This window comes from Chanodichthys erythropterus, chromosome 18, assembly GCF_024489055.1.
Source record: "Chanodichthys erythropterus isolate Z2021 chromosome 18, ASM2448905v1, whole genome shotgun sequence".
NCBI classification, from domain to species: Eukaryota; Metazoa; Chordata; class Actinopteri; order Cypriniformes; family Xenocyprididae; genus Chanodichthys; species Chanodichthys erythropterus.
The window spans coordinates 34,716,341-34,730,525 of NC_090238.1; the positions used below are offsets into that span (position 1 = coordinate 34,716,341).

A 14,185-nucleotide genomic window follows, 5' to 3' on the forward strand; every position below is an offset into this window, starting at 1 on the left:
GAAGACTCAACTCGTATTAGTCTTCCAAATTTCCCAATAAATAAATCTACATGGTGCGGGTCGCCCCCTGATGGGCGGCGCCATATTGGCACCACATGACCAGCCATGTTGCGCGTTTTCTTGAATACTTTAAAGGGTTAGTTCACTCAAAAAATAAAAAATAATGTAATTTATTACTCACTCTCATGTTGTTCCACACCCGTAAGACCTTTGTTCATCTTCGGAACACAAATTAAGATATATTTGTTGAAATCTGATGGCTCCGTGAGGCCTGCATAGCCAGCAATTACAAGATCCATTATTGTACTAAAAACATATCTAAATCAGATCATGTGAGTACAGTGGTTCAATATTAATATTATAAAGCAACAAGAATATTTTTGGTGCACCAAAAAAACAAAATAACGACTTATGTGGATGTTACTTTGACACGCACCACCTACCTAAGCATTGTTGCAGACCATGTACGCCCTTTCATAGAAATGGTATTCCCTGGTGGCCTCTTTCAGCAGGATAATGCTCCTTACACAAAGCAAAAATGGTGCAGGCATGGTTTGAGGAGCACAACAACGATGTTGACTTGGCCAAGACTTGGATAGAGCATCTTTGGGATGTGCTGAACATACAAGTCCGATCCATGGAGGCTCCACCTCACAACTTACAGGACTTAAAGGATCTGCTGCTAACATCTTGGTGTCAGATACCACAGCACACCTTCAGGGGTCTAGAGGAGTCCATGCCTCGACGGGTCAGGGCTGTTTTGGCAGCAAAAAGGGGACCAACACAATAATAACACAAGGTGGTCATAATGTCATCCCTAATTGGTGTATGTAAATATATGAAATTATATTTCAGACAAGTTTGCAGGAAATTCTAAATTTAAGATTGAGACCATTTATTTTAATATAGCCTATTGACAGTCCTAATGTCCTTAAAGAAATAGTCTTTTCACAAAGCACACATGGATTAAGCATTGTACAGTTGTTTTCACACAAACACATTAACCTGCGTTGAGAACTAAAATTAAGTCTTAATGTAAAATCATCTTGACTAATTACTGTAATTAGACTTACAAGTGTATTAGCGCATTAATAGAACTGTTAAAAGCCTTAAACAAAATGAACAGCAGAAAACATCACTGTGCGAGCTAGAGAACATACAGTAATGTTAATTTATATTGAATATTCGCCAAATCATTAAATGTAACATGTACTGATCAAATTTAACAGCTTGAGGTTACCTGACTAAAATAACCCCAGGACCAGTCGGTAATCATAAATTTGCAATTTATGAAAAGTGAAATTAGTTTTGAGAAGAGGTTTAACATTTGTTTAGATATGCCATTTGGATTCATATTTAGTTTAACGTTTAAGGTTGCAAAGCTAATGTTTTTTTCTGTTGCATTATTATAAGAACATGAACATATTAATAAAGTAAACAAGGTCAGTTTTGATTTTATGTTCATCTTAATTGTACAAATAATATATAAGTATATGTGAGAAAGGTTAACACTTGCCCTTTTGCCTAGTCAAACCTTGTGATTACCCCAGAGCTGTGAAGCTGAAGTGGTATGTATCAGTCATATGAGCTATGGTATACTAGAGTTCTTATACAAACCCCTTTTGTGCTTTTCTTTTATTTCTGTTACATTACACTTACATTACATTTTTATTTCTTTCATTTCAATGTGCTTGTGTTTCAGCCGCTGTTCATATGGAGTCATGGTTTGGTTTGTACAGTTCAGGATTGCATTTCTACTCACTTCTGTATGTCTTCATGCTATATACTTCTAAGCTATACTAATCTAAACTTGTTATGTGGTAAATATCGAGAGATCATTTGTTTATGATACATTTATTGTTTGCTTCTCTGTTCAAGAATGACATCACAAGCTTAAACAGGATACACTAGCCTTTTTTCAAGTATACAGGAGACAATTGTGCTTAAAACGACTAAGCTGTGATGCTAAAAAATGTTTTAAAGGGAGAGTTCATGAAAAAGATGAAAATTCTGTCATTAATTACTCATGTCGTTCCACACCCGTAAGACTTTCGTTCATCTTTGGAACACAAATTAAGATATTTTTGATGAAATCTGACAGCTTTCTGTCCCTCCATTGACAGTCTATGCAACTACCATTTTCAAGCCCCAGAAAGGTAGCAAAGACATCATAAGCTGGGTTTCCTTCCAAACGTGAAGTGTATCTTTAAAAAAAAAATGTATGCAAAAAAACAAAGGGATTTGAATTAGGTGCGTTTCCATCAAGTTGTTTGAGCAGACAGTGGTATTGGTAACCAACTGTAAATAAAACATCATCAGCAGAAACAGCAGATCAGTCATGTGGTTTTAATGTTCTTCAGAATTTATTCGGCAAATGCATTTTTATCTCCCAGTATTTGCATGAACTCTTTTTGGCACAAGTCAAAATCCACCTCAAGCGAGCGTAAAAACTGTGAATTAAGGGATTTTTTTCTAAATTTGGTGTTTCCATCGCTCGTTTCTGATGCGATAGTTCAAAATGCGCATAAAAACAGGCTAAAGGAAACATAGGACCTATAATGCCCCTTTCACAAGATGTAATTATAAGTCTCTGGTGTCCCCTTAATGTGTCTGTGAGGTTTCAGCTTAAAATACCCCACAGATCATTTATTATAGCTTGTCAAATATGTGAGAAAAGACATGCATTTTTGTGTGTGTTCCTTTAAATGCAAATGAGCTGCTATTCCCCTCCCGCTTTCCAGAAGAGGGCGGAGCTTTAACAGCTCAACAACAACAAAGCTGGAGAATCTCATGCAGCCAAAATGAGGATTGTCAGTAACGGTGTTCAGCCTTACATTGTTCAAGCTGGAGTCGACACTGATGGAGAGACTCAGGAAGAAGTTACAACTTTTATCATGAAACTGGACGTTTCTGAATGGTTAGTGGATAAATGTATGTTTCTGGGGCTTAAAAGTGGTAATTGCGCAGCAATGGAGGGACAGAAAGCTCATAGATTTCATCAAAAAGATCTTGATGAACAAAAGTCTTACAGGTTTGGAACGACATGGGTGAGTAATTAATGACAGAATTTTCATTTTTGTGAGAACTATCCCTTTAAGATGTTGAAACAGACAAATGGCATTGCTTAAAGCTCATAAAAACAGTGCAAAGAATAATTAAGTGCTTTCTATGCTTGCAGGCATAACACACTGTACAGGCTCATGGTTGGTAGGTTGCGGCACAAGCTCCCATTACTGAGGCTGGGCACTGGGGCCCAGAGGCCTCAGAGCTGGCTGATGAAGAGGCAGAATGACTTGGCCCTTGGTACCTTGAGGAGGAAGAAATGAGCAAGGTTTAAATGCGGACGATTAATTTTAGCAGTAGCAGCTGAATAATGGATGATATGTAGGGTACTCACCACGATCTAGCTTTCATGACCCGTGATGCAGTCGTCTTCTTTCTATAATGGCCAAAGTCACGTATCAAGTCTTGGGTTCTTATATCTGACCTCTGAAGGTCCAAGGGCACCATGGTGGGGGGAGAAATGTCCAGCTCCAGAAGCATGATGTTCTCAGCCTGTTTTTTTTAATTAATCAAAAGAGACAGTAAGTTATATAAAGTTATAATATTAAAGGGATAGTTCACCCCAAAAAAAATTTGACAGTAATTTAAACTTATATGTGAATAAAAATCTAAATTAAATCTGTTCATCATATAAAGTGATCGAGTCTCTTCAGAAAATTTGGATTAAACGGCTCAATTCATATGGATTAGATTTACGATCTCTTTATGAACTTTTTGAAGCGTTAAAGGTGCCCTACAACTTATTTTTAAAAGATGTAATATAAGTCTAAGGTGTCCCCTGACTGTGTCTGAGAAGTTTCAGCTCAAAATACCCCATAGATTTTTTTATCTAACATTACACACTGTTGGAGAGATTTATAAAGAATAAGATGTGTTTATGATTTATACAGACTGCAAGTGTTTAATAATGAAAATAGTGACGGCTCTTGTCTCCGTGAATACAGTAAGAAACGATGGTAACTTTAACCACATTTAACAGTACATTAGCAACATGCTAACGAAACATTTAGAAAGACAATTAACAAATATCACTAAAAATATCATATCATGGATCATGTCAGTTATTATTGCTCCATCTGCCATTTTTCGCTATTGTTCTTGCTTGCTTACCTAGTCTGATGATTCAGCTGTGCACAGATCCAGATGTTAATACTGGCTGCCCTTGTCTAATGCCTTGAACATGGGCTGGCATATGCAAATATTGGGGGCGTACATATTAATGATCCCGACTGTTACGTAACAGTCGGTGTTATGTTGAGATTCGCCTGTTCTTCTGAGGTCTTTTAAACAAATGATTTATATAAGAAGGAGGAAACAATGGAGTTTGAGACTCACTGTATGTTTCCATGTACTGAACTCTTGTTATTCAACTATGCCGAGGTAAATTCAAATTTTAATTCTAGGGCACCTTTAAAGGGGTAGTCGTGTAGCTGTCTATGGAGAGACAGAAAACTCTCAGATTTCATCAAAAATATCTTAATTTGTGTTCTAAAGATGGATGAAAGTCTTAACAGCATGAGGGTGAGAAATTAATAACAAAATTATTATTTTCGGGTGAACTAACCCTTTAAGAAATGTTTCTTGAGCACTAAATCAGCATATAAGAATGATTTCTGAAGGATCATGTAACATTAAATTGTAATAATACTTCACAATATTACTGTTTTTACTGTGTTTATTTTGATCAAGTATATGCAGCCTTGATGAGAAGAAAAACATGAAAAACTGACCTCAAACTTTTGATTGGTAATGTCTTTTTTATCATCAAATGCTAATATTTTATTTCGTAATGATTGAAAGTTTTAAAAATGATTAATCTCTGTACAATACCAACCCTGTATCTAGAAGGAGACCCGGTTGCCACAGCAACTTGAGCGTATTGACTAATTGGTCTCTTGTACCCCACTACAGAAGTTGGCCTTCGTCGAACGAGAGGGGAGTTACTGGGAAATGAGAGAAAATACAATATCAGAGGATAAGAATATCATCCTCGTGGTCCTGTAATGTTTGGAAGAATGTTGCTCTTTCCCTTACTTTTCTGAAGGGAGAAGAGGTAAGACTTTCCACTGGTCTTCCTCGCTATCAAAGTGGAGACGATTTATGATCTTATTCTTTTCCTCTGGAGGAATGAAGTTGTCAATGATCAGATTTCTGGTAAGAATACAAAGGGACGTGACAAAATCGAAACCATCACTGCATGTAGAGGTATAGTTTATTTCAGGACAAAGCTGTGAGGAAAGGTGGGACATACTTGAATTTCATCTCTCTTGTCAGCTCATTCATTGTCTGCTCCAGTTCCTGTCTCATTGTAACATGTTCGTTGATGATATCGCCAATCTCAGACCTCACCAGCTGCAGCTTACTGTAAAACTGAGAGGAGAAACCAATGCAATCAAATAGCTTCATGTATATACTGTAGTTGCACCACCTGACATGGAAAGTGAACCAGCCTACCTGTACTTACAGTTTTTACCAGTATTTGAGAGATCTACAAACCTTTTCACTCTCCCACAAGGATCAGCTGGGGTCCTCTAGATGATGCATTGTCATGTTTAATGTTATTACCTTGTCAATTCATAATAAAAGAGCAGTTGTGGCACCCTGACATTTGAGAATATGCAAATTGATGGAAAAATTATTTCAACAGCTTTAAAACTACTGATATTTATAAAAATGTGTTTATATGAAAGGTTTCAAACCTAAAATGACACCACAGTATTTAGATTAGTTTTTTTTTTATTATTATTATTAAAGCATCAGTTTAAACAGTTTTCTTGCACCACCTGACATTTTGGGGAGTTTAAGATATCAAAACATAAAATAATATGTATTGTTTAAATGTAGTTAAAATGAATTCAAACAATAGGTTTTATAGAATAAAAAGTGATAGATGTCATGAATTTATCATTATTTTAAAAGGAAATAATGCACTTGGACACAAAAATATGCACATCAAGTCATTGACCCACAATGCAATGAACAGTGGCCCTGAAAATGCTAATTATGTGACAAAAGCTGACTGATAAAACACAAGCTAAACAAGCAATCTAAAGGAAGTTTGTCATGCCTGATAAAGATCCATATCATAATCATAAATATGTAAAGGAAAAATGTACAATAGAGTGCAACATTTGGGTTCCAGAAGTAAAAATTCCATACATTTTCTCCATAAGGAAATGGATCTTAAATGATAACTTATAAACCTTTAAAGACAGACCTACTGTGAGGTTGTTAATCCTTCTGATAAAGCCGTCAGCCCACATTATTTCAGCTTATTTTTAAAATAATCGTGTTTAACAGCAGAATTCCTGGTGAAAAAACTACATTACCCATGATGCTGTAAAGAATTACACCAATATGAGAGTCGAAAAAGCAACATGTGCCAAATTTTCTCTTTAGCTCCACCCACTCCCATGAAGCACTGCGAATGACATAATCTCTATATGCTCCAAAAATACTGAAAAGTTTGTATATATGTAAAATATATCGTTTTTATACATATAATCAACATTTTAAATGAGTAGTTTTATATTTCTCCACCATTTTTTATTTGATTCTGCTGTTCGCATTTTTCATGGGATTGTACAATAGTTCTTTTCCTCACTAAAGCCGTTAAGTACACAGTCTTGTACCTTTGTCTTTTTGTCTGATTTTCAAAATCTTTTTTGCTTCCAATCAAAGTTTATAGTGCTATGATTCACCTCGTAGCTGATGGGCTTGGTTCATGGCTTATAACATTTTATTTTCTGCAATAATCCAAAAGACAATAGAAAAATCCTATTGGCTTTTTGTCGAGGGAACCAGGGTGATGCTTGCTGCGATTATTGTACATTATCCAACTTATTACATGACAAGTTACCAAATAAATGAATACATGGGTATAAAATGAACTGAGCAAAAATTATATGAGGAAACAGAGAAGTGATAAGAAAGACACTAGCACAGACTAAGATGTGCTAGTGCAGTCTAATGTTTGTCTGTTAAATATACAATTTAGCAGTCATTTTAGAAAGATATTTGAATACGTATTGCCGTGACTGTCTTATCAGAACAAGTCTAACTAGTCTAACATATAATGCATATAATCATTGTAGTCTAAGTCTATTATATAATCTAACATATAATAGGCTTAGACTAGAATCCCTAACATTTAGACTAACCCTTAGGGTCTTTGGGGTCTTTTTAGACCCCAAACTACATTTGCTCAAATAAAAAAATAAAAAAACTTTGTACAGTTGTTAACACTTTCTAGATCTACAAAAAAAAAAAAAAAAAAAAAATTGGAGTGATAGCTTGTTTTTCTGTTAGTGTAAAAAAAAGGGTCACACTCAGGGTCTCCGTGCTCTCCACAGACCCAAGGCAACAAAATGTAATTTTGTAACAAAATAATTGTTTTTTAAAAAACAAATTAAATTTTACTCTGTTTATTAATATTTTTACTTTATATTTTTGGAGGATTTGTCATATCTTTTAAATTTCTATAAATAAATAAATTCTTTTTATACAAAAACAGCTTTTCATCTAAAATTCACTTCAAAAAAGACCCACATTTCTAACTTTCATTCATGGGGATAAAATGGATAATTTGACATGGTTTACTGTAAGATTTTTGTGTTTTGGAAAATACAGTTTTAAATGTAAAAAAAAAAAAATAATTTTAACCAGTAGATGGCTGCAGAGCTCCACTATATGCTATGTGCTATTTGACTGACTGAAAGACATCTTTTCACAAGTTTTTTTTTTTTTTTTGGATTCATATCTAAATGTTATGAAATCACAATTATAACAATAAAAAATTACTTTTTGTCAAAGTTTAGCATTTTTTGTACTGAAAAAAAAATAAGTTTTACAAAAAAGTTGATTTTGAGGATGAATTTTGTGGAGTCTCATCATAATGTAACAATATTGAAAAAATGATTTTTTTTTCATTAAAAAAAATACTAAACTTTAACAAAAAGTAGCCTTTATTGTTTTAATTGTGAATTCATAATATTTAGATATGAATCCAACTGAAAAAAACTTGTGAAAAGATGTCTTTCAGTCAAATAGTGGTGCTCTGCAGCCATTTATTGGTAAAAATTATCGTTTTTTTTTTTTTTACTTTTAAAACTGTATTTTCCAAAACCCAAAAATCTTAAAAGACCGCACAAGAGCTAACCTCTCACTGTATTTGAAATGGAATGAAATGTTAGTCGGAGATGTGTTGTGACCTTACGCACCTTTCTAAGTTTCTTAGTCTTAAATTCCACCTCTTGCTGTAGAGTGGAGAACGTCTCTTTCAGTTCAATCGTCTCTTCATCCTGTTCAAACATCAGCTGCTGCATCTCTCTTTCCTTTCTGTCCTAGAAGGATTCATCACACACATATGAGATTGCAATCCTTAAAAGGCACAATATGTAATTTTCGCCACTAGAGGTCACTCATTCAAAACTAAGGTGTAAATGTATCTTGATGACGTCGTAAATAAGCGTGGAATCATGGGAGTTGCCGTCTTCACCTCGACAGCCGATGGAAAAGAATCCGACGGACTCGGGCAGAAATCATGTTCATGGATGAGCTACTGTATTAAAGATTTATTAACATTACTGTGGTATAAAGCAGGGCGTCCAGCTGAGCTTTTATTATGCTAATGATGCAGTCTGCCACTTCCGCTTGTTTCCTTGCGTATATGTGGAGTAACGCAGCGCTGTTTTACATGGTTAAAACAATCGTACTAAATACATTTGAGTGTGTTGAAAGTTATATTATAACTAGTGCAGTCAAAATTAGCGTTAAAGGGATAGTTCACCCAAAAATGAAAATTTGATGTTTATCTGCTTACCCCCAGGGCATCCAAGATGTAGGTGACTTTTTTTCTTCAGTCGATCACAAATTATGATTTTTAACTGCAACTGCTGCCGTCTGTCAGTCAAATAATAGCAGTAGATGGGAACTTCAACTATAACAGTAAATAAAACTTGCTTATACAAATAAAAATTAAACCCTGCAGCTCGTGACGACACATTAATGTCCTAAGACACGAAACGATCGGTTTGTGCGAGAAACCGAACAGTAATTATATAATTTTTACCTCTAATACACCACTATGTCCAACTTCGTTCAGCTTCCTGTTAGTGAGGTCAAAAAACGCGTTGTGATGACGGAAGTGATGTCTCGCCCATATACTTCAATGAGCGCGAGACATCACTTCCGTTGTCAGAGCGCGATCTGACCTCACTCACCGGAAGCTGAACGGAGTTGGACATAGTGGTGTATTAGAGGTAAAAAATTATATAAATACTGTTCGGTTTCTCTCACAAACCGATCGTTTCGTGTCTTAGGACATTAATGTGTCGTCACGAGCCGGAGGTTTTAATTTGGATTTGTCTATGGAAGTTTTTTTCGACTCTTATTGTTCAAGTTCCCAATCACTGCTATTATTTGACTGACAGACGGCAGCAGTTGCAGTTAAAAATCATAATTTGCTTTCGACTGAAGAAAAAAAGTCATCTACATCTTGGATGCCCTGGGGGTAAGCAGATAAACATCAAATTTTCATTTTTGGGTGAACTATCCCTTTAATGCATGAGGGTTTTTTTTTTTCAGTTTAACGTGTTAAAAATATTTAACGCAGCATCCATTTTTTCATCATATTTTGGCACGTGTTAAATTATATGATCACGTTTTTATTCACGCAAATGCTTTTAAACCATTCAAGCTCGACACGACAAATGAGAACGTGCTGTCTGTGAACGTTGTTTCTGCACACAGAAAGACGCGCCAGTATCAACGTCTCTTTCGCGCTTGAACAAACAATAACACACAAAATTAAGCCAAAATGCCCATTTTGTCGAGTATCCTTATTAAAGCTTTATCTTAAATGAGCTAAATAACATCTTAAACAAACTTAAAAAGTTGTGAGAAAATGAGATGCGCGTCAGATCTGCATCATGTTCGGGAGCGGCAGCTCTTAAAGTGACAGCAGCCTAATAAACCAGTTAATGTGATGTCTGTCATTAATGTTAATCAAAGAACAAAGATAACAGAGAAACTTGTAGCTTTAAAGGATTAGTTCACTTTCAAATTAAAATTTCCTGATAATTTACTCATGTCATCCAAGATGTCCATGTCTTTCTTTCTTCAGTCGAAAAAAGAAATTGAGGTTTTTGATGAAAACATTCCAGGATTTTTCTCCATATAGTAGACTTCAATGGCCTCCAAACGGCTGAAGGTTAAAATTACAGTTTCAGTGCAGCTTCAAAGTGTTCTACATGATCCCAGACGAGGAATAAGGGTCTTATCTAGAGAAACCATTGCTCATTTTCTAAAAAAAAAATTAAAATTGTATACGTTTTAACCAGAAATGCTCATCTTGAACTAGCTCTCTTCTTCTTCTTCTTCTTCTTCTTCTTCTCTATTTGAATTCCAGCAGTGTAGACACTGCTAAGTGTATTACTGCCCTCCTCAGGTCAAAGTTTGAACTAATTGTTATATACTTGCACTAGCATATATGACAATTTAGTTTAAACTTTGACCTGTGGAGGGCAGTAATACACTTAGCAGTGTCTACACTGCTGGAATTCAAATAGAGAAGAAGAAGAAGAAGAAGAAGAAGAAGAAGAAGAAGAAGAAGAAGAAGAAGAAGAAGAAGAAGAGAGCTAGTTCAAGATGAGCATTTCTGGTTAAAACATGTATAATTTTTTTTTTTTTTTAGAAAATGACTGATCATTTCGCTAGGTAAGACTCTTATTCCTCGTCTGGGATCATGTAGAGCTCTTTGAAGCTGCACTGAAACTGACATTTGGACCTTCAATTGTTTGGAGGCCATTGAAGTCCATTATAAGGTGAAAAATCCTGGAATGTTTTTCCTCAAAAACCTTTATTTCTTTTCGACTGAAGAAAGAAAGACATGAACATCTTGGATGACATGGGGGTGAGTAAATTATCAGGGAATTTTAATTTGAAAGTGAACTCATCCTTTAATAAGGATTAATCTACATTTTTAATTTATAATTTATGCAGTGAAGACTGTGAAGTGTTTGATGACTTTATTTTTTATAACTGCAATTTCTGTATATTTCCTACCTGTTAGACAGGAAGGCCACAGGTAAATATGACATTTATTATAATGGGTTTATGTGAAGATTGTTTTAAGTTCACTTAACTTAAAAGGTATTTTATAAAGCCTAATAAATGTTGAAATTGATAGATTTTAGTTATACTGTAATGTTGAATATCTATAATTAATGTTTTATAGTATCAGTGATATTGGCCGTCATTCATAAAAAGATGCCATTAAACAAATATTTAAAATATACTTCTCTTTAAGCTGTTTCTACATGAATTTGTAGAGTAACTGTGAAATTATTACAATGTAAAAATAATAAAAACTGTTTTTAATGTAGTTCGATATTAGAATGTCATAAAACTGGATGACTTGTGTTGCTAAATGACATGGAATTAATTTAAAAATATATTGTATGATGTAAAAAGCTCTCTCTGATTATGCCATGTTAGGCATGGTAAAAACATGGTATTCACAGTAAATCAAGAAAACTAGAAATACAAACAATAAGACTAACCGTGTTGATCTATATAACAGTGATTAGTTTTAGGTTTCCAAACAGTTGCTCACCTGTCTAAGAAAACTCATAATATATTAAAGTGTCTTTGGTGTTTCCATGGTTTCTACAAAATAAAAGCGGAAATTGAGGGTTACGCGGATATGACGTCATTGACAGGTGACGCAATGACACCGTTACGCTGATTTCTCTGGATTTAAACATGGATAAATACACAAGTCAACAAAATATCTAACATTTTTATAGTGGTTTTTGGATATTTTAATCTAAAAATCGTACATATTGTGCCTTTAAAGTGTATTTATATTACTATGTATTATAATCTAAACATGTATACGTCTACATTTGCACTACAGTTACCTGCTCAGCAATCTCCTGCCTCTTCAGTTCCAGCATTCTCTGCTGTTCATTGGTGTGGTCAATGATGTTTTTCCCTCCAACCAGAAGCTTACTTTCCATAGCCTACAAAAAAAAAAAAGAACCATGATTTATGAATGATATGGTGTATAATTTGCACAAAAAAGTTGTGTGGAAATAACTAACCTTGTATTTTTCTATCATAATTTCCATAGCTTGTTGCTCCTTCAGCAACTCTTCCACAGTCTTTGCTTTCTCGTCTACCATGCCAAGTTTCCTGCTAATATCTGGCCTGTAATTGGCAGAGTTCTTGGCCATCTGCTGCTTCCACCAATATTCCTCCACACTCTCCTCCTGAACCGTCCCAACGACCCCCAGCTCTCCATCTCTCGGAGTTTCCACCTCTCCGCTACTCATACTCCTCGTCATCCTCATACTGTTTCTCCTCTTCCTCCTCCGTTCTTTGGCCAGCATCCCTCGTTCCTCGAGCTGCGCCTTTAGGCGGGCGATTTCCTCTTGGAACTCGCGGAGCAGGGCGTCTTTGGGGTCCTCGTTGATCTTTGGCTTGTTCCTGATGTTCTTTGCTCTGTTGGCGTACCTCAGTGTGGTGAGAGTCTCGTCATAGTGGCACGAAGCTGGTCCAATGGTGGCCACCATAACGGTTTTAGAGTTGCCTCCGAGGGAGTCCTGCAACAGCCGGGTGAGTTTGGAATCCCGATAGGGAACGTGGGTGCTCTTCTCATCCACCAAAGCCGAAATAACGTTTCCAAGAGCGGAAAGAGACAAGTTTATCTTCGTAGCCTCTTTAAACCTCCGCCCCTGCACGCCCGTTTTGCTTTGCCGCTCACTGCCAGCAAGATCCACCATGTTTAACTTTCCGACACGGATGTGGTCTTCACCATCAACGCCCATTTCGCTGCATTCAATGGTTATGACAAAAATCGCATGAGATCTTGAGCTACGCTCGTTCATTTTGGTGAATCCGACAGATCTCGATTGGTTCCCCAAGTTCATGACGTGCTCAATCTCCTTAATGTTCTTAGTCACCACAGACGAGAGATTTTTGACATAGACGCCCAAATCGGAGTTCTCCTTGATCTCCAGCTTTTTATTGTTGTCCTTGCAGAGGAGGTCTCGTATCTCCTCTTGATATATTTCAAAGTAAGACACTCTCACGAGATACTGCTGGTTCTGAGATCTAGATATGTGAGTGAAAATTTGCTGGAATGAATTTGGGATGACTCCCCTCGTCTCAGGGTTTGTGGGCACACCTTCCATTGTATATGTTTTGCCGGTCCCAGTTTGCCCGTAAGCAAATATAGTCCCGTTGAACCCGAGCAAAACAGAGTCAATCAGAGGTTTGCACGCATAGTCATACAAGTCGGTTTGTTTTGAACCCACGTCATAGACTGCATCAAACGTGAAGGTTTTTGCGAGGCTTCCGGATGATTTGGGTTTGCGCACGCTCACCTGTCCCAGTCTGACATCTACTTCAACAATTCTTTCTTGATTCATCGTCTCCTCCTTCTTGTTTAAAGGGCGGCACCGCACCACCACCTTAACAGCCTCTGATTTTTTGCCAATCGACATGGAGCGTGGTCGCAATAGGCTATTTCGCTTCATCATTTTTTTTTTTTTTATGATAAAGCCTTTACGTCTATAATATTATGCTATGCTATATATGAACGCAAGGAAGGGTGAAATAAAATACGCACATTCACATGCAGGCTGCAAATGCGCTGTCCGTCATATGAAAACGAGAGCGCAGATCATCTTGGTCCAACGCCATCATCATTACATTCCGCTCCATGCATCGTGTCTCGCGCATCTCCTGCTCTGGGTGCACACGCCCTGCTCCTCACAGACAATAGGCAGAGCGCGCTCACAGGCGGCGTGATGCTGATAGGTAGACTAGGTGTGACGCATTCGGTGTGGGTTATGATTATTGCAATGATAAGATTAGTGTGATTAAGTTATTAAAAGTCAGTAGCCTATAATAGAGCACAAACATTGTATATGGCTTAAAACAGATTTATCAAATGGTCAATAATTAGGTTATTTGACTAATAACCTTCATGATTGTTTAGAGAGTCGTCAAAACCCTTTAATAGCTCAAAAATATAATTTAGCATAGATATAAGGATAAGACTGATACACCTACATTTACAAGGGGGAACTGTCAACTATGAGTTTTACCATCAAAA

At 36.3% G+C, this 14,185-nt stretch overlaps 1 protein-coding gene across 1 annotated transcript; it reads right to left on the bottom strand.

The window, feature by feature from the left end:
- Positions 1-3,198: 3,198 nt before the first annotated feature.
- kif3cb (kinesin family member 3Cb) lies at positions 3,199-13,607 on the bottom strand. Its single transcript, XM_067367788.1, has 8 exons — positions 12,168-13,607; positions 11,985-12,086; positions 8,283-8,405; positions 5,315-5,433; positions 5,098-5,214; positions 4,898-5,006; positions 3,398-3,555; positions 3,199-3,307 (listed from the first exon to the last, which is right to left on the bottom strand). Exons 1-8 carry the CDS (start codon positions 13,605-13,607, stop codon positions 3,199-3,201), a joined length of 2,277 nt encoding a protein of 758 aa, XP_067223889.1.
- Positions 13,608-14,185: the final 578 nt, after the last annotated feature.

Coding starts and splice junctions, on each gene's coding strand:
- kif3cb (XM_067367788.1), bottom strand. CDS start 13,607: ATGATGAAGCGAAATAGCCTATTGCGACCACGCTCCATGTCGATTGGC. Junction 3,556..4,897: donor GGTCTCCTTCTAGATACAGG/GTTGGTATTGTA, acceptor TAAAAAAAACAG/GCTGAGAACATCATGCTTCT. Junction 3,308..3,397: donor GTCATGAAAGCTAGATCGTG/GTGAGTACCCTA, acceptor TTCCTCCTCAAG/GTACCAAGGGCCAAGTCATT.